The 26,164-nt window shown below is 57.8% G+C and overlaps 2 protein-coding genes across 2 annotated transcripts; both read right to left on the reverse strand.

Annotated features, from left to right (window-relative positions):
- Nucleotides 1–3,939: 3,939 nt before the first annotated feature.
- LOC100930978 (gamma-crystallin B) lies at nucleotides 3,940–5,640 on the reverse strand. Its single transcript, XM_023504022.1, has 3 exons — nucleotides 5,483–5,640; nucleotides 4,419–4,668; nucleotides 3,940–4,267 (listed from the first exon to the last, which is right to left on the reverse strand). Exons 1-3 carry the CDS (start codon nucleotides 5,638–5,640, stop codon nucleotides 3,992–3,994), a joined length of 684 nt encoding a protein of 227 aa, XP_023359790.1. The 3' UTR covers nucleotides 3,940–3,991.
- A 2,121-nt stretch (nucleotides 5,641–7,761) lies between these two features.
- Nucleotides 7,762–25,216, reverse strand: PFKL (phosphofructokinase, liver type). The gene is made up of 22 exons (XM_003770533.4): nucleotides 25,023–25,216; nucleotides 22,403–22,476; nucleotides 21,778–21,855; nucleotides 20,367–20,556; nucleotides 19,703–19,868; nucleotides 18,874–18,918; nucleotides 18,306–18,414; nucleotides 17,393–17,488; nucleotides 16,936–17,028; nucleotides 14,979–15,104; nucleotides 14,672–14,736; nucleotides 14,185–14,248; nucleotides 13,014–13,160; nucleotides 12,857–12,927; nucleotides 12,409–12,496; nucleotides 11,714–11,866; nucleotides 10,929–11,093; nucleotides 10,295–10,356; nucleotides 9,937–10,048; nucleotides 9,401–9,500; nucleotides 8,979–9,084; nucleotides 7,762–8,502 (listed from the first exon to the last, which is right to left on the reverse strand). The coding sequence occupies exons 1-22, from the start codon at nucleotides 25,129–25,131 to the stop codon at nucleotides 8,355–8,357; spliced, it is 2,367 nt and encodes a 788-aa protein (XP_003770581.2). The 5' UTR covers nucleotides 25,132–25,216; the 3' UTR covers nucleotides 7,762–8,354.
- Between the last annotated feature and the right edge of the window lie 948 nt (nucleotides 25,217–26,164).

A 26,164-nucleotide genomic window follows, 5' to 3' on the forward strand; every position in this document is an offset into this window, starting at 1 on the left:
TCCATGGGCCACACTTTGTGGAAGACAAATGGGAGCTAAATCATTCCTAGGACATGAATCAAAGGTTAAATTGAAGGCAACAAAATGTCGTGGGAATAAGTGTGATTTCCTGAACTCAGGGCAGAAAATCAGTTTCACATGTACAGGACAGGGCTTGGTCCCTGGGGAGGAAGATCTGAGGGGCCTTAATGAGCCACAAGCTCTCTGGGAGTCTAGGGTAGGTTATGGTGGCCAGACAACAGGGGATGTTTAGGGTTCTCTAAGTGGCAGGAAATCTGAAACTGTCGTCTAGTCAGTCCCATCTAGTATACTGTGTTCTGCCCTGCCCTGCCCCCCCCCCCCAAAAAAAATACCTCATACTGCTAAAAACACTTCAGGATTTGTAAAATTTTGACAGCCAGGAAGAAGTATAGGTGCTATTCTTTGCCCCACTCTCCCTCTCTATGCCCCCTCTCTGTCTCTGTTTCAGTCTGTCTCTCCCTGTTTATCTCTGTCTCTATGTCTCTCTCTTTCTGTCTCTCTCCCTGTGTCTTTCTGTCTCCCTCTGTCTTTCTCTGTTTATTTCTCTCTTTCTTTCTCTCTGTCTCTGTCTGTCTCTTTCCATTTCTATGTCTCTCTGTCTCTCTCCCTGTGTCTTTCTGTCTCTCTGTCTCTTTCTGTGTCTATGTCTCTGCCTCTCTCTGTGTCTCTGTCTCTCTCCCTCTCTCTGTCTCTATTTCTCTCCTTTTCTCTGTTTCTGTCTTTCTGTCTGTCTCTTTCCGTGTCTATGTCTCTGCCTCTCTCTGTGTCTCTGTCTCTCTCCTCTCTCTGTTTATTTCTTTCTCTCTGTCTCTCTGTGTCTCTGTCTCTGTCTGGGCTCTGGGTAAAGTCCTGGGAAGTCCCGCAGAAACAGGGGCTTTTCCTCACAAGGGAGCAGCTTACTCGTAGAGCAGAAGGCAAAGTCTGGGGAGAAAACAAGTTCTCTTTTTTTGTGGGTTTTTTTTTTTTTCCCTCTTTTTCCCCTTATGCAATTGGGGTTAAGTGGCTTGCCCATGTCACACAGCTAGGAAGTGTTATGTGTCTGAGGTCAAATTTGAACTCAGGTCCTCCTGACTTCAGGAATGGTGCTCCCTCTATCCACTGCGCCTCCTAGCTGCCCCAGGAGACAAGTTCCCATGGGAATGTGGCCATCGATGTGACATCAGGGACCCCAGGGGCAGGGAGTCTCCAGGGGCCTCGATGTTTGGCTCATTTCTACCATTGGGCCTCTGGCTCCCCATCCACACCTGGGACTGGGTCTTCCTCCTTGCTGCCTGCCTTCTAGGGGAGACATTCATTGCAACCTGTACTGGATATTGAGCACCAGCTGTATACAAGGCAGCAAGGGGGAAAGGCCTGGAAAAGCCCCTGGGAGCTCTGTCCCCATAGTAATCCATTCTAGAGCAGTGGCGAGGGGAGCTCCCAGCGTGGGGATCCCCTCCACTGGGGCAATGCCCAGCGTAGCCAGGGTCTCTCTGCCATAGTCTCTACGGCTCTTGAGCTCCTAAGGTGAGGGAGGTGCTCAGGAACATGCCCATCACCAGCCAGGACCTCGATGGGGGGTGAGTGAGGGCCAGGTGGTGTGGTGGACCCTCTCCCCAGCTAATGAAGGACACGGAAGGTGGCGTAACCAGGGCGCACATCTAGGTCGCCTGGAGATGAAATGACAAAGTCATTGCCAGCATTTTCTAGCTGTGTCTGGCTCTGTGACCCCATTTGGGGTTTTCTTGCTAAGGATATAGGGTGGTTCCTTCTCCAGCCCATTTTACAAATGAGGAAGCTGAGGCACACAGCCTCAGGACTTCCCCAGGGTCGCACAGATAGTGTCTGAGGTGGGGTTTGAGCTCAGGGACACCCTTTTGCAGGCTGTTTCTGGTGCCCTCCCCATTCCAGCCCACCCTGACACTCCAGGTACAATGCCCTCCCTCCTCCTCCTGGCCTTGGGCGCCCTTTTAGGGAGGCTCTGCCCGGTGCTGCTGCCCCAGGAGCCTCCATTCGCACTTGCAGGGAGCTTCCCCTTGCCTTCTTGTCTAGCACAGCCTGGTACCGGGCCTGGGGCCCTCCCTGCTCACTGGATAGTCCGATCCTGGCTCTCAGCAGTTAGCCGCAGGCAAAGCCCATTGGAAGATCTCTGAGAAAGTCCCCAAAGCATCTTCTAATAGAGCTCCAAGAGCAAGCTTATTCTGGGCCTCCTGGATCTGCCCTGTGAGGCTGCCTGGGCTCAGGGCTCTTCCACCACCAGCAAGGGAAGCAGAAGGTCCCCAAGAAGAGGGTCTCCTCCTCTGTCCCACCCAACTCTCTTCTATGTGAGCAGAAGATATAGCTGGTGTGGACCTGGGAGAGCCAGGGAGCTGCCCCCTGCCCTCAGGGCCCCCTCCCAGCCCAGCCCGGGCGCCTTGACACAAGGGCCTCATGACGTGTGGGGCCACAGGAGACTAGGAGGCGGTACATTACTGCCTGCAGGTAACCCACTTTTCGGTCTGCTCTCAGACTCCGCTGATGTTGGGGTCCCTCCACCCATGCAGACGGCGCCTCCTGACCACTGACCACCAGAATGTCTCCTCTAGGTGACATGCTCCTACGGAGCTCCTGGTCAATCGGACACTTGTAGCTGAACGGGGAGGAAGTCGCTGTTGCAGAGAACCAGCAACCATTTGGCGACACAAGCGATCACCCTTACATGTACCTGCAGAGGACACATCTTCTCCAAAGAGCCCCTGGCCGGGATAGTTGACGCTCAGTGCGGAGGCAGTGAAGGCCTTCAGGGACTCTCTCTTCACAGCTCAGGCTCTTGGGTTGGCGAACCCCAAAGCATGATTTCTGGCACTATTTCAGCAAGATTTCTCTTTGAGCTCTCCTCCTCGAGCTGCTCTGGGCACTTGAAACTAGACAACCTTGTCCAGAAAAGGGCCCATATCCAATTCCACCAAATGCTTCCTGTGTGGCTGGGACACTCCTGGCGTGGAAGAGGAAGCAGGTCCTGACGGCCCCTCAGGGATGGCCGGAAGATCTAGCCAGGTGCTTGAGGGAGGGGAGAGCCCTGACCCTGGGAGAAGAATGTCCAGAGGGAGTAACAGGAGAGAAGGGACTTGGCCAAACCCCAATCTGCTCTGGAAGATTGTTTTGGCCAAACCTGGAGAAAGAAACCGATTAGGAGACTTCTAATAGACCAGGAGGAGCAGTAGGGAAGCCTGGATGACATTGTAAATCACTGACAAGTATCTTTGCATGTATTTAAAAAAGTAAAATACTATTAAAAATAAAAGAGAAAAAACATGTTTTTGAAAAAAAATACTATTAAAAATAAAAGAGAAAAGGCATGTATTTGAAAAAATACTATTAAAAATACAAGAGAAAGGGACAGCTAGGTACACAGTGGTTAGAGCATTAGCCCTCAAGTCAGGTGGACTTGAGTTCAAATCTGATCTCAGACACTTAGCACTTCCTGGCTGTGTGACCCTGGGCAAGTCACTTAACCCAATTGCCTCAGCAAAAACACATAAATAAATAAAATAAAAGAGAAAAGACGTGTATTTGAAGAAATAAAATGCTATTAAAATAAAAGAAAAAAGGCAAGTATTTAAAGAAATAAAATACTATTAAAATAAAAGAGAAAAGGGGGAAAATTATATTGTAAGCTGAAGGCATGCTGGAGGCAACCCTTTTGTTTTTTTACAGATAAATAAGGAATCAGCCCCAGATCTTGGGAGTGATTTGTCGAGCATCACATGGCTGGGACTTCTGCTAGGACAGAGGAAAGTCATTTCCCCTCCTGGTTCCTCAGTTTACCTTTTTTTAATTTCAGAATAACAATTCCTGAGTTAGAGTGTACAGAAATGGAGTTTGGGTTTGGCCCCGTGACCTCCTTATTAAATGCTAAGCAAGCCACTAGTCAATTAATATTGGAACAAGAGCCACAGGTCAGCCATAAATACTTTTATTGAGTTTGGAAAGCGTGGAGTTGAGCAGGCATCTAACTGGTGTCTGTGGCCCGCCGGAAGGAGCCCAGGACCGCAGTGCCAGCCCCCCATTCACTGTGCCGCCGGTACTCGCCAGGCCGCAGGAAGTACTGCCGGCCCTGGTAGTTGGGCTGCTCGTAAAGGACCCAGTAACCATCCAGGACGTTACAAGACAGGACGTCCCTCTGGTGGAAGTGGTCGTGGACAGAGGGGCAGTCCTCGGTGAACTCCATCATCTGGCCTGCACAGTTCTCCCTCTCATAAATCCTCATACGGAAAGAGCCTTCGTGCTGCGATGGAAGAAAGTGGGGAGCCTGAGCCGGGGGCCTTAGAAGGGGCCATGGACATCTGGGCCATGTAAGAATCTCCCAGAGGGTCCGGTGCCCACCCCTTCCTCTCTGGACCCTGCCCAGGACAGCAGGGGTCCCCTGAGGAACTCACCCTGGGTACCAGGCGGCAGGAGCGGATGGAATCACTTGTGCCCATCCATTGGCGGTAGTCCGAGTACTCGCCACGCTTCAAGAAGTACTGGCAGCCTTTATAGCTGGGCTGCTCATACAGGACCCAGGAGCCGCTGTCCACCCGCACGGAGTTACAGCGGCTGAAGTAGGCCTGCAGGTCAGCACAGTCGCCGCTGCATTCGTAGCAGCGGCCTTGAAAATGGCGATCCTCATAAAAGGTGATCTGGGAAAGAGAGCAGGGTCAGGGGCCCAAGCTGGGCGCTGCTGCCCATCTGGGGCCTGGAGCCATACACCAGGATCAGAGCAACTGGAAGGAGCTCTGACCACTCCAAGTCCAATCCCTCCATTTACACAGAGGGAAACTGAGGCCCCTAGAGAGCAAGTGACAGCCAGGCCATTCCTTCATTCTCTCCATGAGTTCTTGCAGCCCAAACATGACCCACTGCTTAGAGTCTGAGGCTTGAGCTGGGCCAGGGAAGGGCATACATGAGCTGTTTTCCTGACTCTCACCAGACCAGAGCTACCCAGGGTCCCTGGGCCTCAACTGGAAGGCTAGAGCAGGGCTCAGGGTCTCCCTCCTCTCCCCTCTCCCCTCTGCCCAGGCCACCCAGGTTACCTTGCCCATAATGCAGGAGTGCTTGGTGTGGAAGCAGATGGCTCCAACTGCCGGCCGCATCCCTCTTTATATAGTCCCACCTCACCCCTAACTCTCTAGGTCAGCACCCTTTCAACGGGGAATTTGCAACCGCCCTGAGTCAGCAAGCAATAGCCCATGCCCCTTGGGGGCTTTGCTGAGCCTGCCACTTCTTTTGTTTGGGGAGGGTTGGGACCCCCACGGGAATGATTTTCTACACTGAGCATTTTAATTTGGGGAAGGCAAAGCCTTTTTATTGCCGGATGACTGAGCTGAAATGACCTGGAACAGTGACTCTCAGAAAGAATCCAGCCAAGCTGGCCACTCCCCCAGTCCCCTACTCCCCACCTTGTGAGACTTTCTAGCCTTAGCCCACCTCCTCCGAAAGTAAAGTCCCCTGAGAGACCCACCTCCTGCCCAAGTGGCCCTGGAAGGTCTCTGGTCCATGCATCAGAGGTGGATGAAAGCAGAAGCCCAGCAACCTGTCATTGGCCCTCACAGTGAGCTCAGGCCACATCTCGGCACATTCTGCCAACCCTGGATCCCCATCCTGCTCCACATTATCCATTTTCCCTGCTCCCCATTCTCTGCCTGGAGCTTTGAGGGAGGAAGTCCCAGGACATCCCTCTTCAGGCTGCTCAGCAATTTAATGTGATTTTCCTTACCCTCTTCTTCACCTGGTGATCTTAACAGCTCCCATGGATTTAATGACCGTCTCTATTCAGATAATTCTTAAATCTACCTTTCCTGCCCCAAACTCTCTGATAACCTCCAATATCGCGCCTCCAACTGCCTTTCAGACATCTTGAATTAGATGTCCAGTGGACATCTTAAATCAATATGTCTAAAAAAGAATTCATCTTTCTCCCTAAACCTTCCCACATTTTCACTCAGCTTCTCACTTTATCCTCATGGGGCCATGGCCACCTTCCTGCCAGGCCCCTAGGCCCATGACCTAAGAGTCCTCCTGGACTCTTCACTCTTTTACCCACATCAAATATGGTGCCATGGTCTGTCATATCACCTTTGAACATCTCTTGTCAATTTCATCTCTGAGCTTCTCTTGTCAATCACACCTCTGCAACATCTCTTGTCAATTATCTTCTTTGAGCAGCTCTTGTCAATGTCACCTCTGCAGCACCTCGTTGATTTCATCTCTGACCATGTCTTGTCAATTAGTATCCGAGCATCTCTTGTCAATCTCACCTCTGAGCTTCTCTTGTCAGTTTCACATCTGCAGCACCTCTCCAGATTTCACCTGGGCACTCTCTCTCCAATATCCCCTCTTCTCTCCTCTGACACTGCTCCCTTCCTGGCGCAGGCCCTTACTACCTCATCCCTGGAGCAATATCTGCTGGGGCAACAGGAGGAGAAAGAGGGTGCTCAAGTTTTCACTCCACCCCATCCTCTGTTCAGCTGCCAAAGTGATTTTTTTCTAAAGCACGGATTTGACCAAGTCATTCCCTTACTCAGTAAACTCCAGGGGCTCCATATTGCCTTCAGCAACAAATAGAAAATGTTCTACTTGGCATTGAAAGTTTACAACCCAGCACCCTCCTCACTTTCTAGTCCTTCCTGACATGTACCAGTCAGTTCAGTGACTCTAGCCTTCTGGCTGTGTCCTGCTCTGGGCATCTTCTTCTGGAATGCTCTCCCTCCTTCATTTCCACTGCCGACCTCCTACAGGAAGCCTTCCCCAATTCCCCATTTATCCCTTAGAGTTTGTATTATACGTATTTATTGTCATGTTGTTTGAGCTCCAAGGGCAGGAGCCATTTGAACCCTCAGCATTTGGCTCAGTACCCAGCACATAGTAGGTACTTAATATTTGTAGGTTGACGCTGAACCATTTGAAGACGGGCCCAAGTGTTTGTGTGGTATGTTAGAGCAAAACTTCTTAAACTGTGAATCGCAGCCCCCTATGGGGTCGCATAGCTGAATGTGGGGGTCATGAAATAATGAATTGTGGGTTTGTATACATATTTTTGGTACTTATATACACAGGACCACATAAGAGCGAAAATTATAAGAAACCCTGGGCTAAAGGGCAGAATGGAGCGGGCGGTGCCGAGGGGCCAATTTGGACTGGATCGAATTGCTAGAAGTCTTTCTGTTCAGTCAGTGCCGAGATTCGGGCACCCCCAGAGCTCTCTCCTCAGGTGCCTCCTCTCCCACTGAGCTGCTTCTTACAGAAGGCCAGGCTGTCACCTGCTCCAGCCCCGGTGACTTCTGTCTTCCTGGGGGGGAGGAGGGGGATGTTCCTATCCTGCTTCTCCTTCCCTCTCCCACAGGAGACTAGCTACGAGTACAGTGAAAAAGTGACACGGGTCAGAACTGAGGCCCTGGAGGACAGATGGAGGAATGAAGAGGAAGGCCATTGGCCAACCCCCCAGGGGTTTAGCCTAAGCCCAGGGAAGGGATGCAAGGTGGGGAAGGCAGGCTGTCATTCACTAGAGCCTGCGCTCCACACCGGCAGCCTCCACAAGGGACCTAGATGCCTGCATGGCTGATGTCTGGCTGCTGCCAAAGGACCTGCAGCCTCCAGAGGGGGCGGTGGGGAGGGCTGCCCATCCAGCCCACGGGGGCCATCTCTGGGCCTCTCCTGACCCCCCAGCCTCCTGCCTCAGCCAAGCTGGCCTCCCCAAAGACCTCTATTCCCATTTAGCCCAAGACTCAGTGACACGATAGCTTGCTGGGTCAGTAGGTTTTTAATCTAACAGACAAGATACAGATGCGGCATGATCACAGTAGGAATGTGCACAGCTTGAGGTCCTGGCCCCGGGTGGCCGAGCCCCAGGCCCGCCCTGACCCCGGCCGGCCCCAGTGTTTCCGAGTGCCTGAAGGGTGGTCCTTCCTCATGCTTGCAAGGATGGCAGGTCAGGGAGAAGCAGTGTGGCTGAAAAGGCCAGGGAACGTCATTTCCTCCTCCACACTAGGCGGGTCGGTAACAACTCCGAGGAGATTCCAAGCAGCCACCGGGTGCCTCAGTTTCCTTCTGTCCCTTTCAGTTTCAATGAAAAAAATCCCCCCTTCCAGGTTCCCCAACTACATCATGAGGCACTTGGCCATCCAGCTCTGACAGTCGGAGTCCACGCCATCCAAGCCAGAGTGCCAGGTTCTGGTCTTGCCCACCACCTTCAAACCCTAAGCTGCCGAGGACTGGCGACCGACCCGTCGCTGCAGCGAAGAAGTGACGTCCCCAAGGGATCAGTGTCTACACTAGGCCGCCTCCTGGCAATGCGCCCGCAGCGGAGCTAGCGACGGAGGCATCAGGATGGGCACTCAGAAGCCCTTCTCGATGCTCAGGGTGCGCAGGGTGACGTGCTCCATCTTCCCAGAGACGTACTCTGTCAGGCTGATCTGGTAATTGGCCAGCATCTTGAGCATCAGCCTGAGGTCTAACCACCACTGGTCCCGGGGCATGCGGTGCCTGTGCCAGGCAGAGAAGAGAGAGCGCCGGCTCAGGAACCCTGCCGGTCTGTGCCCGCCCCCCCCCCCCCCCCCCCCCCCCCCCCCCGCTCCTTCTCCCTTCCCCTGGCCGGCGTGGGCTCTGGTGAGGTCGCCCATGGGCCCAGCTTCCCAGGAACCCCTACACTTCTCACCTGCCCTCCTCCTGCTGCCAGACCCCACGAGGCAGGAGGGGCGAGACAGGAGACCCCAGAGCTTTGGAAATGACCAAAGGAAGACCCCGGGGAGCCCCCCGCCCTTATTACGATAAAGGCCGACAAAGGCAGCCGGTGGCTCCCAGGCTGAGGGGCAGCACTCTGGGCTCTTCCCCACAGGCCGCCCCGGGGCTGGGAGGTGTGCAGGAGCCTCCCGACTGGGGGTCACGGGGGTTTTCCCTGGGATGGGCGCTGACCCTCCGGGGTGAGGGCCAGGGTCATGGCCACAGCAAGGCCGACTCACTCAAAATCCGTGACCTTCTTGAGTTCGGTGACTGGGCTGAAAGCCACGGCCTTCTTCCTCAGGCCAATCACACAGGCCGTGTCCGCCGAGTTGGCAAAAACCCGCCCTAGAGGGAGAAGGCCAGATGAGGAGGGGGAGGGGGAGGGGGAGGAGCAGGGAGAGAAGGGGGGGAGGAAGAAAGGGAAGGATTGAGAGCAATAAGGGAGAGTGAGAAGAAAGAAGTGGGGAAGGGTTAGGGTTGGGGGAGAGGGAATGGGGAGAGGTAGATAAATGAGAGGGGAGACAAAGGGCAAGTGGGCCCCCTCACTGTCCAGGGGCAGCGGCCTCCTGCTCCCCCCCACCCCGAGGAGGGGGCTGTCCCCATTTGTAGTCTCCCCCTCTCTCCAAGGCTTTTTGCAGGCTGGGGGGGCCCTGGCACATACCCTTCCGGTAGGACTCTCGCAACTTGTCCGACATCCAGAGCATGGCCTTTACCCCGAGTTTGGTGCCATAGTTTCGGTCAAAGGGGGTGGGGGCTCCTCCCTGCAATCGGAGCCAGCCAAGGATGGGTAAGGATGGAGTTCCTGCCCCAGAGGCTCAGCAGCTACAGCCAGTCGGGGGGAGGGGGTTGGGGACACAGAATGAAGGGATCCCCAGCTGAGGGCCCCAAGGCCTGGGTTCTAATCCCAGGTGACCGGGCTCCTCCCCCTCCAGCACCCTGATGCTGGGAGCACCCACCAAGCACTTGGCCCCTGAACCTCCATTTGTTTGGCTACAAAAGGGGCGCCATCTCAAAGTGACTCATGCTTGCCAAGTTCCAGCACAGAGGCTGGGAAACACCCAGGAGCGGCAGGCGGTCGGGGCCCACGGCCTCCCTCCCAGCAGGCTGGGCCTTTCCTGCAGATGCTGGCTTTACAAAGTGGGAAACCGAGGCAGAGAAGTCACCCCAGGAAAGCTGGGACGTGGCCGCCATGCCCACCTGCTGCAGGTGCCCCAGGACGTTGGTCCTGCAGTCAAAGACGCCCTTCCCCTCCGAGGAGTACAGGTTATACAGGAAATCCGTAGTGTAATGTTCATGGGACTTCTCGTTCCTGGGAAGAAAGGCCGATGATTCCCTTCAGACACCCCTCACCGCCCCTCCCCCTGCGGCCCTCTGTCCCACTCCCCTCTCCCCCTCTTCGCCGCCCTTCAGCACCCCAGGCTTCCTTCCAGGGCTGCCCCACTTCCTCCAAGCCACTGGATGGGAGCCCCCGGAGGCCTCAGTGACAGGCGTCCCACAGCTCTCCAAGGGGCCCACCTCCTGTCCCGGGCCTGGCCCCGGGGCCCCGGGCACTCACCGGAGCACCAGCCCCCGCTGGATGTCCGTCTTCATCTTGTCCGTCAGATGTTCAACGTTGGCCTGAAGGAAAGCGGAGGGTGCCGTGAGCCTCCCCGAAGGCAGCCTGACCCCCTGAGCCCCCGTCCCCATTTTCCCCTTTCTCTGCAGGCCCGCCCCTGGGCTGCCCTGGGCCTCAGTTTCCACATCTGTAAAGAAGCAGCATTTCTATTCTTTCCTTCACCAGACTGGGGGATGGGGCCCTAGAGCTCCAGGAGGTGCGGGGGGAGGGGGGGGTGCATAGGCTCCTGGCAGGCCAGAATCTAGCCCAGGATCCCTCACTGCTAATCCTGAAGGACTGAGTTCAGGGAGCTCCCCTCCTGACTGAGGATGCCCACCAAGTGTTTGCAGTCTAGGGGGCAAAGGGCAGCGCCCAGGAAACGAGAAGGACCAATCGAGGCAGCAAGTTCTGCTCCTGGACCTTCCTGGCCACAGATCTCTACCCCAGTGCTCCAGGGGAAGTTCTGCCTCGAGGCCCAAGACCCGGGTTCAAATGTGGGTGCTGCTGGGCAGCCCTGTGCCCTCTCCAGACTTCGAGGGGCCCCCATTCCCTCCTCCTGGGATCCTGTGACTCCCCTGGCAGCACGCCCACCAACCTTCAGGTCATGGATGTTGAAGGGGTCCTCGAAGATGTAGGCGGCATCAGCCCCCACCGCGATGCCTGTCACCGTGGCCAGGTACCCACAGTAGCCTCCCATCGTCTCCACAATGAACACCCGCCGCTTGGTGCCAGAAGCTGACTGTTTGATGCGGTCACAGCTCTGGGGGCGACAGTGACGGGATGAGACGCTCGCTCCCTCCCCCCGGGAAGGCCACTGCGGGGCAATGAGGCAGGAGGGGGCCAGGAGCCCCTAACCGGGTAGGAAACATCCCCCCAATCGGGGGTTTGGTCTGAGACACTGCCTCACGCCCCTCAGACTGGCTGACGCGACAAATGCTGGGAGACGGGAGGGAAATAGGTCCATCAGTGCATTGTCGGTGGAGCTGAATCCGATATTCCAGAGAATGATGTGGAACTCTGCCCACCCACAAGGGACCCGATGCCACTGCTGAGGTCTGTGCCCCAGATACCGGAGGGAGAGCTAAGCTCCGTGTCCCCAAATGCTGCTGGTACCCGTCCTGATAGCAGAGACTAGAGAAGGTGCCCACTGGCTGGGAGGTGAATCAGCGCCCAGGAGTGCTGGGGTGGAGGAGCCGCAGGAGCTACTCCCAGAGCCATCTACAGACCCCCTGCCGACTCCCCACTTTGTGCCGAGGCACAAAGGCCAGAGGGCCGCGAGACAGAGCTGAGCAGCCCAGGAGGAGGAGCAGGGGGCTCAGGGCCTGGGCAGTGGGGGACAAAGGCAGGACGCCCAGCGCCTCCTTCCAGCTCTGCCCTCACCTCCATGGCGGCATTGACGGCCGTGTCGGAGCCCAGGCTGAAGTCGGTGCCAGGAACGTTGTTGCTGATGGTGGCGGGTATGACGCACATGACGAAGCAGAGCTCCTCGTACCGACCACGGGCCTCCACCAGCTGCAGCACGCCCTCATAGGCCTGGAGAAGGAGACCCCCGGTCTGGCCTCTGAGCTCCAGGGCCCAGCCTCTTCGTCCCGGAGGTCCCTGGGCCTCCCTCCACCATCCACCCCGTCAGAGCCCAAAGGGGCCCAGCCAGCTGGGCCATTCCGTGGGTCCCCAGGGCTGAACCCAGTGCCAGGCACAGAGCCAGTCCTTCGCCAGCGCATCCTTCGCTCATCCCATTTCAGGGGCCTGGGCCCAGCAAGGGCTGGGCAGAGCTGTCCAAGCCCCACATGGTCTGAGTCTGCGGCACAGAGAGGACCGAAGGTGTGGCTTGTGACCGGCACCCACGGGCACAAGGCTCTGGGGCTGGGCCAGTGTTACCAGGCCTAGGGTTGTCTTAAGAGATATGGGAGAGATATGGGCTGCACGCCTCTGCTCCCAGCAGGACATCTGTGGGGCCCCAGCCCCTTTTGGCCCCCTCAGGGTCTCCTGCCGATTAGGGGAGCATCGACTGGGAAGGCCCTTTCCAGAGGCCTGCTGGCACAGTTCCCTCCCCCAGGAGCTCCCAGTGATCTCACCTCAAAGCCCCCAATGACCAGCAGGGCTTGGATGTTGTACTTCCGCACGTTCTCCACAATTTTCTCCAGGCAGGTTTTGGGCAGAGTTCTGTAGGCAGAGGCCGGCGGCCAGCGGGCAGTTGGAAGCTGCAGACTCGCACCCTCCCCGAGGAAGCCTGCGGCACCATCCCCCCCATGCCCTGCCACCAGGTAGCGACTCACTCATGCTTCCCTGACCGAGGAGAACCCAACTACAGAGTTCTTCCCCCTCTCCCATGGGCCGATGGGATAGAGCTCTACTTAATGTGGAAGAAAACCCTTCTGACTCTGAGAGTGACCCCAAAGCGGGCTGAGCTGCCGGCAGGTGGAGAGCTCCCTGTCCCGGGGGGTCTCCACACATGAGCTGGATGACCGCCGCTTTGCCTGAGGCCTCTCCTGGGTGCTGGGACCCAGCCCCCCAAGTGCTGACCTTTTAGTCCCGAGCATGGATCCTCCGCGCCCCAACCAGCCAGCGACATCATGCCAGCCCACCTCCCGCACCTACAGGGAAGGGGGAGAGCGTCACCAACATGCAGAGCGGAGGTTGGGTTGGGACCCACGCCCCGGCCCCACCCACACAGACGTACCTGTCCCTTGGCCAAGCCTTCGAAGCCATCGTGGATGACGTAGACCTTGTGCCCCTGAGATATGCCGATCCGTACCGCAGACCTCACGGCGGCGTTCATGCCGGCCGCTGGCGCCCCCACGTTCAGAATGGCGACGGAGAAGTTACTCTGGGCAGAGGGGAGAGGGAGCAGGACCTTGAAACCCAGATGCCCCATTCTGGGCCAAGGCTTCCCCAAGGGGGAAGAAGGCAAGTGTTCTGCTGCCGCCCAAGGGAGGTCCTCAGGGGATTCGTGTGGTCCAGGGCATGCTGGGCTGACCAGGGAGTTGGGATTTACTGGCGTCTTACAGCCATGGGGCTAAGCTGCTAAATCAGACAGGGTGCCACTGGCACACCCACTTTCCCAACACGTGACATAAAGACCCCAGCTCAAGCCTGGGCCCTCTGCCTCCCACATACTTGAAACGGGAACATTCCTCCAGGGGCAAAATGACTGGGCTGCGGCCTCGCAGAGGCAGATGCTCACACTCCTGACCCAAGATCCCCTAGAAGGGACCTCAGGCAGGCCTCCCTTAAGGGAGGAGCTGGGCTGCCTCCCCGCCCCCAGAGGAAGTCGCTTCCACAACAGATCACCAGCCCCACCCTTACTTCCCCCACATGGGCCCCGTCTCCCCCATGCAGCTCTGTCCCCCTCTGGACACCACCTCTGGAGAAAGCTTTGCCAGGGCAGAGATGGAGGTCACCCCATCAGCCCACGCGTGGGAAGCCGGGCTTTTGTGCCCACATTCATTCCTCCTAGATGGCCTGCAGCAGGTGGCTTCCCGCCAATGTTTTACCATGACCGGTCACTGCCCCCGCAACCAGCCTGAATCCAACTAGTCTTTTCCACAAGAGGGGGGACATGGGAAATCCTTTGCTCAAACTTAGAAGCCCCTCTTCCTGCCCTTTCCAGCAGTCAATAAATAGCAAAGGAGGCAAAGGAAGGGTCTAGAGTCATATTCTAGCTGTGGTAGTCATGTGCCAAGAAAGGCGAGTCAGGAACTTGAAATGAGAAGGGGACAGGGGCAACTAGAACAGGTCTAGACATTGGGGTCTTTCTGGCACTCCTGACTCCCCTGGCAAGATCCTCTGGCCTGTTCCCTTTGCCTGAAAGTGAGGCCCTTCACAGGCTGGAGACCCTGCAAAAGCCTCACCTTCTCCTGGGAGAGTTTCTGATGGGCCAGCAGCTTATAGATGTTCCAGTTATTTTCAAAACTCCTAAGGGAAAAAGGCAAAAGAGAAGCTCAAGGTCAGATGCCTGGGTCTGGCCTCTGGTCACCACTCAGACCCCAGCACGGGCTCCTCGAGGAGACTGGGAGAGTGGAAGACAAGCTTAAATCTGGCCTGGAGAGAGACAGAAACACAGAGAGTGGAGGGAAGAGACAGAGATAGAGAGACAGAGAAAAACAGAGGCAGAGAAAGAGAGAGAGAGACAGACAGAGAGAGATAGAGAGACAGAGACAGACAAAGAGAGACACCACTCTGGCTCACATTACTCAGGTTCACATTACACACTACATTCACATACACACTACAGGTTCACAGCCCATACTGCTAGGACCCACATCACTCAGGCCCACACCATTGGGACCTATGCCTCTCATGAGGCACATGGGCTCATGAGCTCATCCTGCCTCTTACCTGCCACGTAGCTGGATAGCCTCCTCAAACCTCTGCTCATTCATGGCCTTCTGTACTTCCTTTGTCTTTAAAAAGAGAAAAAAGGGTGAGCACCCATAGCCCACCCAAACATTGCCTGCCCCCCTTTACCCGTCTCCTCTCCCTAGGAAAAGTGGGAGGAGAGGAAGGAGGTCCCAAATCCCACACAAACTGTTTTGGAGCGAGGGGCCCACACCTCAGCTCTTTAGCAGAAGCCCCCTCCCTGTCTGGTTGCCAGGTCAGCCTCTGCTTCCCCCCAGCTCCATCTCCCTGGGTGAAAGATACTCACCACCTGGACACACTCCATCAGTGGCAGCCGGACAGATTGGTTCCCAGAGAGGGTCACCACGCAGCCGGGAGTATCCGGTGTGGCCTCCAGCAAGGCCATTACAGCCTCCATGCCCATCTTGCTGCTCTATGGAGGACACAGCCAACACACCCATGATAACGGCAAAATCCCCTCCCCTTCCCACAACAGATTACGTGCAAAAATGGGCTAAGTATGGACTCACTTGTGGGATGCACCAAGTCAGACCTGGAGCAGCGAATCTCACAGAAAGGCTGCTCTTCTCCAAGGAGCATCAGGAGGCCCTCTCTGTTACCCCAGGTCAAGCAGGAAAACCATAATGTCCACCAGTAGGAAGTGTGACTGGCTTTTTAGGAGCCACACCCCCAATGGAGAGAGGTCCCTCTGTAGAGGGAGGCTAACCCCAGCCCTCTAAAGCTACATGAAGAGCCCCAAACTGAGGCCCAGGGTTTGGTGGGGACAGATTTAGGGACTGTCAGTCCTTCAGTTTCCAGTGAATTCTCCCCCGCCAACAGTTCTGGATTCAGATGTCTAATGTCCCCCCATCGCTCCAGCTGCCCAAGTCTGCTTTCCCTCTGGCTCCTCACAAGACTTTGGCTCCCTTCTGTACCACACTAGTAGTGAAGTGGTCAAACCTTCAGCCTCTTTGGCCACAAACACCAGATTCTGCTGCAGCTACTCCATTTATTCAGCCCTCACTTTGTAATGGGCTGAGGTTTGAGCTGATGCACTGAGGTCCCAAGTACATGAGGCTAAATAGTAATTGGGCTATACTCTATTAATATACATGATTGGATAAAGAATGGTCCCTGCCCACTCTCCGTGCAAGTCCTGATGTGTTGTATAGGAAATGACGATTTTGGTGGGTGGAGGGAGAGAGGGAGACAGGAAGAAGCTGGGAGAGATTGGGCCTGGGTTCCATACTCCTAGCTGCCGGTTGTGTGGCTGCTGGTCTAGCTAGCTTGACTCAGCTGCACACATTGCTATCGCCGATTCTCTTCCACCTGCAATCCTTCTTCACTGAGAATAAAGACTGACGATTTTCCCCTAACCTGAATTCCTGACTCCTGCCGATTTAAAAATACACGATCTTCACATCACTTCTTATGCTGTTCCACTCCTATGCTCACCACCCCCCAGTAGGTCTCCCAGCCACCCAGACAGATGCTGCCCCAGACACTTCCTTCTGCCCCCAAATCCTCCAGGTAGCCTGTGCTCACCACCCTGGGTTTTATTCTCTCACCCTGTCCTCCCACCATCTCTGTATCTACATTGGGCTCTCTCACTCAGGCAGATGCTCCGGACACTTCCTTCTGCCTCCAAGTCCTCCAGGCAGCATAAATGCTCACTCCCCCAATCCTGTGGAAGCCGGGGAGGGAACTTTCCTCCAGGGGGCAGCCACTACTCGGCACATAGCCATGGAGGTTCAATGGAAGCCCGAGAATCACTGAAAGCAGCAAGACTAAGACCTGGAGAGTTATCTGCTGACCATTCCTTCCCTTTTCAGGGTTTCAAACTTCCACCAGACAGCGAGCTCCTCCATGGGGCTTGTGGAAGGCTCCACATCCCTGGGGTCTGAAATTGCCCGTGAAAGGCCTGCTGAGGTCCAATGTGTGTTTTCCCCAGAATGGGGGTGAATTAACTGCTGACCCCACCAATGAGGAGCAACCAGCCTCCTCTCTCTCAGCATGTCCACACAGATCCCTGAATAGACACTGTGATGCTGCACTCATAGTGTGTGATGCACACTGGCGTGCCCGTGGTCAATATGAGCAAGTGTGACTAACGGGATGTGATCTGTGTGTGTGTGTGTGTGTGTGTATGTGTGTGTGTATGTACACAAACTTACCCAAGTGAACACATTGCACACCCACCCATCCATGCACGTGTGCACACACACACACACAGATCACACACACAGGGTGAGCAGAAAACTTACCAAGACACGGTCAAATGCAGAAGGGGTCCCTCCCCGCTGCACGTGACCCAGAACAGTCACTCGAGTGTCAAATCCCAGGCGCTTAACCACCAGCTATGGAGGAAAAGAGAAGACCCCCCCAAGTCAGGACTCATAGCCATAGTTCTATGGTCCCACCTGGATTTTAAGGGCATCCTTGGTACCCAAGTCTGTGCTGTCTGATGGCAGGTGTGTGTGTGTGTGTGTGTGTGTGTGTGTGTGTGTGTACAGATGACAAGGAGGTAGGCAGCTCTGGTGCTCAGTGGGCTTGGGGATACAGGTCACTGACCCCTTTGGGTCCCGAGACAGATGAGCCACAGGGAAGCGGACCCACTGTGCCCTTGTTCCTGTGTATTCTGTTAAACCCTTCTAGGTTTGGAGAATACAGGTCTTTCTCAAACAGGAGGAGCAGGCTGGCTGGCCCTGACCAGGTACTCACTTCCTTCACATAACTGGAGGTTATGGGCTTCCCGTGACGGTCAATGGCTCCTTCTGCGATGATGATAATGTTCAGCCTGGATCCTCTGCTCCGAGTCTGGAAGGAAATGAGACCCACTTATCTCCACACTCTTTGGAGGTCCTGGCTTAGAATGAGAAACTAAGCCTTGGAGGGGAAGGGACTTTTCCAAGGTCACCCAGACCCAGACCTGTGACTAGTGGGGATGGTGGGCAAGTCTCTTCCCTAAGACTATGAGCCTTAGTGCCAACCCCTCCCATGACCTCTGGTTCTCAGCCCACATTAAAGGGAGAGTCTACTCCCCTGGAGATGTTGGACTGAGCTGTCCTGTGGTTAGTGCTGAACCTCCTCAACATTGCCTTGAGCCCAGGCCCAGTTGAGTCACAGGATGTCTAGGGTCAGGAAAGACTCTGGTCTTTTCTGGATTGGCTTCGGCAGAGGCCGATGAGCTTGCCTCACAGGGAATGCCTGTCATCTCTGCTGAGCAGAGCACTTCCAGGGCTCCTTAGAGGCCAGGAGAGGAGCCTTCCTACAGTAAAGGCCACTGGAGACTTTCTGGACCTGTCAGGCAGGACACCAGACACTCAGAGAAGGTAATCAGAGGGCCAAGGGTGGGGTGCAGTTGGAACCCTATGAGGTGAGAAAGGATAGAGCACCCTCCCGGGAGCTTCTGGGCCCTCTGGACCTGGCACACAGGCCAGGGACCCAATATAGACTGCCTCTCAGTCTATTAAGTCCCATGGTTTACTGGCTTGGTCTGAGAGGGCTGGCCATGGCTCAGGGGTCTGCCCATTAGGCCACTGCCAGTCAGATGCCAGTCAAGGCTAGCCCCTGGCAGCAGGGACCACAAAGCTGGGCAGACCATGTATTTGCCAGATGTGAGCACAGCACTCACCTCCCCAAGTCTCTCACACATGAAGTTCTCCCAGCCATCCTCGGGGGGGGATTCGGGGATAAAGAGCCAGTCGGCACCCGATGCCAAGGCCGACACCAAGGCCAAGTACCTGGGAAGCCAGGGGTGGGAGGTGAGAGCTGGCACTCGCCCCTGGCACTTCCACCCTTGCCAGCCTCAGACTCCACTGCTAGGAGTCTCCGCAGCCTTCCCTCCCCACCCAGGGCCTAAGTGGGAAACAGGGGACCATGGAGTCTGGGGGAGGAGCACATTGAACTCCTCCTGCCTCAGATTCTTGCTCTGTAAAGTGAGGGGCCCTTCATCTCAAGATCTGGGATCCCCAGAACCATAAGCTCAGCTCTTCCTCTCAACTTGGGCTCAATTCTGAGAAAACCAATTTGCTGCTTCCTTGACCAAGACAGAGAGGCCTCCATGGTCCACCCCCACCCCCACCCCCACAGCCTCGCTAGATTCAGCCTCAGCTGCTCTGTGTGATCATCACAGGAAGGATCCCACGGAGCCTGATCCTCCCTCCCTCCCTCCCCCCGCCCCGAGCCAGGCTCCCCCTTACCCGCAGTGCCGGCCCATCACCTCCAGCACAAAAGTTCTCTGGTGGCTACAAGAGAGGAGACACCTTGTTGTGACCCCACAGCGCTGCCTGGGGCCAAGTCCCCCATCACAGCCAGACCCGCCCCTCCCCACCAATGGCTGCCCCTCGTAACAGAGGCTGGCACCAGGTGGGTAGGGAGGGGATGCCAGGCATTTGGTCTCCTGGCACTTCACCTGACCACTCGTCCATTCGTTACAAAAGAAAACTCTCGGCCTCAGAGAGCCCCTTGCCCCGTCATAGAACTTATACATTTGTCTTTGCCAGGTGTAAATGACCCTGCCAAAGGCTTTTTTCTGGATGGGGGTGGGGGGGGGTCCCTTGTGACCCTTCTGGGGCCTGCCTCATCCAACCCAAGCTTGGGGCCGTAGAGGTCAGGATTAAGTCCTTTGGTGGCCGGGGGCCACAGAAAAGCTGCCCAGGGACTAGGGGACCAAGCAGGGCGCTGACCAAGGTGCTGATCTAGCCCAGATGGAGCTTTGGGGACAGGGAAGGGAGCTGGGGACAGTGACTCATGGGCCTCAGGTTCAAATCCCACCTCATTGCATCACATCCTATCCCCTGGCCTGATTCATACCCAGGGTAACACGGTAACTCTAAAGCCTTGGTCCTTCCAGGGCCTCCCATAGCTCAATGCTCTCACTGGCCATCCAAGCTAAGGGGAGGGGAGGGCAAGGCCCAGGACCGCTGGGCAGAGGGGCAGAGAGTGGGCCCTGGGGCTGCCAGGCAGGGGGGCACAGAATGGAGCTGCTGGGCAGAGGGGCAGAAGACGGGTCCGGGCAGTCTCCCTTACCTCTGGGCTGTGGTGGTGATGGCATCGATCACTTCCATGATCCGATGAAGGGCTGAATCGGTGCCAATGGTCATGTCTGTCCCGCAGAAGTCATTGTCAATGGAGCCCACCAGCCCCACGATGTTGAGGTGCGAGTACTTCTGGGCCACATCTTCAGTGATCTTCCCTAAGTGCGAGGCAAAAGGGGACCCCGAGAGGTGTAAGGAGATAGGAGGAGCCTCTCCAGCCCATAGTTTCCTTCCCCGTCTCCTGGGTTCCCAGCAATAAGAGGGTCCTGGACACAGAAGACCCCTGGGAAATGCTGGCTGACCGCCTGGCTCCAAGCCCGCTGTTGGCCTTGGACCCTGGAGGCTCCTCAGGAGCCACAGTCTCACAGCCGAGCTGCCTGGGCCTCTCCCTCCTTCCTTCGAGGTTGGCCTGCCCTCAGTCCCCAAGAACCCCCAGGTAAACCCCAGCCCCTCAGAGCCTCACTTGGTCTTGCCTGACAAGTGGGTGCTGGCTGAAGCTCTGGAGAGGGCTCCCAAGTCCCAGCAGGGTGGACCCAGAGCCAGGAAGCTCAGTCCTGCTGGAACCTCAATGGGCTGCTGACCCTCTGGAGAGGAGAGGAGCTGGACCCACCCGGTGCCCTCGGGGAGGTGGCCCCCCCAGCCCCTGCCCCTCTGACCTTCCTTCACCAGCTGCTGCAGGAGGCTCCCCCACTCCATCCGGAATATGTTGGCCCCCGTCAGGCTGCCGTCCCCACCGATGACGCACAGGTTGGCGATGCCGTGCTGGACCAGGTTGTGGGCAGCAGCCAGGCGGCCCTCCCTGGTGGTGAATGCCTTGCAGCGGGCACTGCCAATGATGGTGCCTCCCTGAGGGGCAGGACGGCCGGGTAAGAGTGGGCAGAGGTGGCGCCCACCCGCGGACAACCTCCAACAAGGACCTTGGCCCGAGTGAGGCCGCCCCCTCCTGTGGGATCTGAGAACAGTGGGCCGCTCACCCAGCGGGCATCGCACTCCTCAGCTAGAGCCGGGCCCCTGCAGCCCTCAGAGGGCCTGCACAGAGGTGGCCCCCTTCAGCTTGCCCTGCTGTCTGCTGAGATGTTCCTGCCATCTGTCCAGCTTCCCCCTCGCCCTGCTTATGTGGACTTACTTGGCACAGGGCTCTGCCCGGCCCCAAGGCCAAACCGTCTCCCTGAAATCAGCCCTCGGCCCTCCTGGAAGGAGGCCATCTGGGGCTGGAAGCTGGGCTTCCTCCCCTCACTCTGCCCTGAAAGCCGCCCACGTGGGCACTGGGGACTTGGCCAGGAGGACCAGGAGCCCGAACCCTAGCAGTACCCCCCAGTCTGAAGAAGAAATCTGGGAGTACCAGGTCATGCAGCGCCCTGGCAAGGAAAGGAGGGGCACCAGACAGGATGAGGGACAGAGCCAGGACTGCCCAGCTCAAGCTCAGGGGCCTTTGACTCCCCTCCTAGAGCCTACCCCGAGAGCCAAGGGTCCAGGGGTGATGACTGTCCCCCAAAAAGCGAATCAGGGTAACAGCAGGGGCTGGGGGGCAGGGCCACTAAACTCGGGCCACCTCCTCCAGGAGGTCTCCTTGGATTGGCGAGAGCCCCCAGGCAGGACACTGGATGGAGAAGGAATGAGGGCGTGGCCTCCTGGGTCTAGGGGCCACCAGGTGCCTGAGCGGCAGAGAGCTGGCTCGTCTCCTCGGGCCTTGCTTTATCAGGGCAAAAAGCTGCAGGCGGCCCCACACAGAAAGGGGTCAAGCATCAGACTGGGGCCCTCCCTGGGCTCCCTGCAGCCCCCCGCTGGGCCCGTGCCCTCAGACGCACAGCAGGGGGTTGGCCAAGGGCAGAGAGCCAGGTCCTCCCCCTAATCTGGCAGCAGGCCTCGCTCGGGGACCCTGGGGGAGCACCAGGAACCATGGGGGCTGGGGCAGGCATTGCCACAGAGCCGGCCACAGGTTGCATCACAGCCAGGATCCTCCCCCAGAAGCCTCCCTGAGGCCCCTCAAGAGAAGAGCCGGCCATAGGCGGGAGTGCCCCCAGGCCCAGCCCACCCCTCCAGCCCCAGACCCCGGGGCCCACTCACCATCTGGATGATGTTGGAGACACTCAGCCATGTGGCTTGCCGGATGTTGTTGCCCCCTTCCACCAGGCCCTCGTAGCCCTGCAGTTAGGAGGGAAGAGGAGATGGTGAGCTAAGGGGGTGGGGAGGGGAGGGGAGACGCCAAGGTAAGGGGGCGGGAGGGGAGGGTGCCATTCTCAGGAAGTTGGCCCCAGATGCTCTGGGCTGGGGAAGTTCTCCCTGGGGCTCGGGGCTAGGAAGGAGTCAGGCCCCTGGAGCCCTTGTGGAACCAGGTAATCAGCCTCCCTGGGGTACTCACCCCTGACCTTTGTGGTCACCCAATCCCACCTGGTCAAGGAGCTCAGAGTCTGTGGGGGGCATGGCTCACAATTAGGTCACCTGGGCTCAGGGCAATGAGTGCCAAGGCCCCTCCCTCCAGAGCAAGGGTCACTGGAGCTCCTCAAAGGCCCCTAGAGGGCACCCCCAGCCTCAAGCACAGGGCCCGGGCGGCCCAGGGACCTGCCTGCTTCTGCTCAATGGGCACAGCTGGAAGGGATGAGCAAGGAAGGCCCCTGCCCTCCCTACCCAAAGATACACCCACCACCCGCAGCCTGGGGCTCACCCGGACCACTGGAGGGACTCCACCTACCTCATAGATGAGGAAGACTTTGGCCCCCACATAGATGCCCATTCGGGTCACAGCCCGGACGGCCGCGTTCATGCCTGCAAGGAAACACCCCGGTGAGCTGGGGGAGGGGCGCCTCCACCACTGGTCCCCCAAGCACTCTAGGCCGCTGGGGGGAAGGGTCAAGGTTCATTCCAGGTGGAAAAGCCCTTGGAAAGCCAGAGGCCAAAAGGTGGCCCCTCTGGGCCCTTCGGCTGCTGCTCGGGGTGGCCCAAACCCTCCAAGGCGGTCCCTCAGGTTCTTATGAAAATTATGGCCCCCTACAGCCCCTGCCCACGTGGGGCCTCGGCCTCCCTGCCCCTGGTTACAGCCCAGTAGAGACAAGGGTCACTCAGATGCTGGCCAGGGGCAGGCTCATGGGCTCATACCCAGCTATGCCAGGGAGTCAGGGGACCCCACCCCCACCCCGTGTCCTCAGGTCTGTGGAGGAAAGGGAGCCCCCCCCTGCTGGGAACACTTCCTGTGCTGTGAGACCCTTCCCTGCCTTCAATTCCCCCTGATCTGCAGTTTTGTCTTTCAGCTGTGATCTGACATCGGGTGGGCCGACAGAACCAGCAGCATTTGGATGAGGAAAACGGGTGGGGGTGGGGAGAAGCAGGGAAAGGCCCGGTAACAGGGGAGACCAAAGGGGCTCGGGGTGCCGAGACGCCCTCTGTGAAAGGGCCACAAGGACTCCTAACCTGACCCTCCTGGGGAGGCGGGGAGGCTGCCTGAGCCGAGGCCGTCACCGAGCCCGGTTTTCAGGCTTCAGACCAACAGGCTGGAGGCCACAGATGGGAAGGGGGAAGGTTAGAGGAACAGAAAGGTTATCTCAAAGGGGGAGGGGTCGAGGGAGGCAGGAAGGGCTCTGAGGAGCTTCCGGGCCCAGCACCAGGCTCCCTTTTGAGAGGAGGCTGGCCTCCCTGCCCTCCAGGCCGAATTATCTACATTCAGAGACTGAGCCACCTCCAGCTCGAACCCAGGGAGCAAATGCCAGCTCCCCGCCCCCCATTCCCCACCATGTGGCAATGTGCCTGACCGAGGGAGGAGGGAAGAGGAGGAAGATGGGGGAGGGGAAGAAAAGGAGGGAAGAGGAGGATGGGGGGGGTAGACTCTAGAGCAGGGCTCCCTTTGGGGCCAGTGATGGGCAGAGGACAAGAGAACTCTTGGCTCTCCCTCCTCTGCTCCCGCACCAGAATCGAGCTCATGGATATTCCTTCGCGCCCGAGGGGAGTTCCCAGGAGCCACAAGGAAGAGGGGAAGCGGGCAACTGAGGCTCAAGAAAGCAAGCAGCTGGTGGCCTGGCAAGGCGCAGGGCACGCGTCTGGAGCCAGGAGACCCGAGTTCAAATCCAGCTGCCGACCTTTACCGGCTGTGGGACCCCGGCAACATCTGCCTCAGTTTCCTCAGCAGTAACACGACAGCAGGGCCTGGAAGGGTTGTGCTTAGGGGTAAAGCGCCGGGCCCGCAGTCGGTGCAGGCAGCGCCCCCCCCCCCCACCTTCCCTTTCTAGGCTGCTTTTTCTCACAGCTGAAGTGGCGGAGGCGGCGCGGCTGGGCCCAGAGGAGGAAACTGAGGCTTGGCGACCGGCCACTGACCACCCGGGGCCGCGGCACCACGGCGGGGCGCCCTGGCTCTCCCCGCCGCTTCAGTGGGAGACTCCGCAGCCAGGCAAGCTCTCAATGTCCTGGCCTGCGGAATGGGCCACTCCCGGGGCTGCCGCAATTCACGGAGGCCCAGCTCCTTTCCAGTCCTTATCTGCCTCAGTTTCCCATCTACAAAATGGGGAAATAACCGAGATCTGGAGGCGACCACCTCCCAGCTCCGCCCCTCAGCATGAGGGCGAGCCTCGTCTGAGCCATTCAGCGGCTCATTCCCGTGCCCGGCCCCTTCCAGCCCCGGCCTGCCTCAGTTTCCCCATCTGTAAAACGGGGGATGCGGTGGGTTCCACAAGGGCGGAGCTTAGCGGCCGGCTCCGATCCCCCGGGAGGGCGCAGGGGCCAGAACTCGGGCCAGCGCCACGGACGTGAACGCCATCCCACGGCGCTTCCGAAGCCCGAGCCAGAAGCAGCCTAGCCGTGTAGACGTGCACGTTCGCAGCCCGCCCCTCCCCCTCCCACGTCCCCGCCCACTCGAGACCAAGCACATGCGCAGTGCGAGGCCTGGCTGAACCAGGATGGCGGGCCCCTCCCCCCTTGCTCGGCTCAGGCTCCCAGATTTCCGCGCCCGCCGGGTCCTTCCCTACAAAGACGCGCCCCGCTCCGAGCCCCCGAAGGCTCCAGGCCCGTCCTGCCCGGTCTCAGCCCCCGCCCTGTGCTCCCACCCGGAGGGCCCAGAGGGCCGATTCCACCCCCCAAAGCCCCAGTTTCAGTCCATTCTTCGCCCCTGCCCTCCCGGCCGTGCCTCCTCCCCACCTGGGCTGCGCCCGGTTCCAAACCCTCGCGGCCTGTGCCCCGTTCCACCCCACAACGGGCCCTGTCTCAACCCATTCCTTCAGCACGTTCCTCCGCCCCTGGTGAGCTGCGTCCAGCGCGCCCTGCTCCGAGCATCCGACGGCCTCTACCCCGTTACGCCCTCCAAGCCCAGTCCCTTGCGCCCCGCTGACCTTGGGCGTCCCCGCCACTCGTGAGCACGCCCAGGGCTCGGCCGGCCCCGGCCCCGCATATCCGCAGCTGCTCCAGCCCCCCCAGCGCTGCTATCGCCGGGCTCGCCATGATGTCGCCAAGCCAGTCCAGTCGTGTGTTCCGTTCGCTCGGGTCCTCCGGCCTCTCTGGGTATAGGCTGTGATCGCCCCGCCCTCAAGCCCCAAATGAGAGGGGAGGAGTTTCCTTCTGGCCCGCCCCGTCCCTTTCCCCAGGGAAGGCCACGCCCCCGAAGGAGAGGGACCAGAGGACTGGGCAGGACTTTTGGGGCACTCCGAGCTTCTCCCGGGAGGCTGGGGACCCCACCTTGGCTTTCATCATTTGGTCCAGCCCTCTCTTTTACAAAGGGGGAAACTGAGGCCCCTCGGGCCACCAAGCAGGAGCCGAAGACGAGCCAGGAACAAAACTGGGTTTTGTGGGCGGCTGCAGGGGCTGCCTGCTCCCTGCCACCTCAGATCCAGTAGGCTGGTGCTTGGAAGGTTTTTAAGGCAAACGCCTCCTGCCTCTGGGAGTCATCCGGGAGCCACAGGAGGCACCCTCGGACCCCAGTTTCAGCGGCCCCTCAGTCCCTTCCATACCCACATTCGCAAATTTGCTCCTGAGGCTGTCTTCTCCGATCCACCCCCCTCCCCAGCTACCAGAGTAGGGCTGGGTATTCCCCTGCAAGGGCAAGTCTTTGGCTCCCCAGTGCCTCCAGGATCTCTCACAGACCTCCCCAAGCGCCTCTTTCCATGGAGTGAATTTAGAGTTAGTCCCTGTCCCACAGACCCCCAGCCCCAGTTTCTGTCTCTTACTGGAGAAGTCAGTATCTTCCTAAACTCAGACACCACCTCCCCAGGAAGCTCAGCCTCATTCCAGGTGATGATAGCCACTTTCTCTCTTTCTCTCTCTGTCTCTCTCTGTTTCTCTGTCTCTCTCTCTCTCTCTGTCTCTCTCTCTTTCTAATTTGGTATTTGAGGTTTTAAAATTTATTCCTTTTCTAGCTTTTTTAGTTACATGCCCAATTCTTTGATCTCCTCTTTATTTTATTCATGTAACTATTTGAAGATATAAAATTTCTCCTAAGAACTGCTTTGGGTGCATCTCATAGGTTTTGATAAGTTGT

This window comes from Sarcophilus harrisii, chromosome 4 (assembly GCF_902635505.1).
Source record: "Sarcophilus harrisii chromosome 4, mSarHar1.11, whole genome shotgun sequence".
Lineage (NCBI taxonomy): Eukaryota > Metazoa > Chordata > Mammalia > Dasyuromorphia > Dasyuridae > Sarcophilus > Sarcophilus harrisii.

What these genes read in the sequence shown, in the direction of transcription:
- LOC100930978 (XM_023504022.1), bottom strand. Translation starts at nt 5,640, where the DNA reads ATGGATAATGTGGAGCAGGATGGGGATCCAGGGTTGGCAGAATGTGCC. An exon ending in CAGGGCCACTTGGGCAGGAG is followed by an intron (nt 4,669 to 5,482) that starts GTGGGTCTCTCA and finishes ACCCTGCTCTCT; the next exon opens with TTCCCAGATCACCTTTTATG. An exon ending in CCTGCCGCCTGGTACCCAGG is followed by an intron (nt 4,268 to 4,418) that starts GTGAGTTCCTCA and finishes CTTCCATCGCAG; the next exon opens with CACGAAGGCTCTTTCCGTAT.
- PFKL (XM_003770533.4), bottom strand. Translation starts at nt 25,131, where the DNA reads ATGGCGAGCCCGGCGATAGCAGCGCTGGGGGGGCTGGAGCAGCTGCGG. An exon ending in TGTGTGAGAGACTTGGGGAG is followed by an intron (nt 17,489 to 18,305) that starts GTGAGTGCTGTG and finishes ATTTCCTTCCAG; the next exon opens with ACTCGGAGCAGAGGATCCAG. An exon ending in TCCTGGGGCACCTGCAGCAG is followed by an intron (nt 9,501 to 9,936) that starts GTGGGCATGGCG and finishes CTCCGATTGCAG; the next exon opens with GGAGGAGCCCCCACCCCCTT.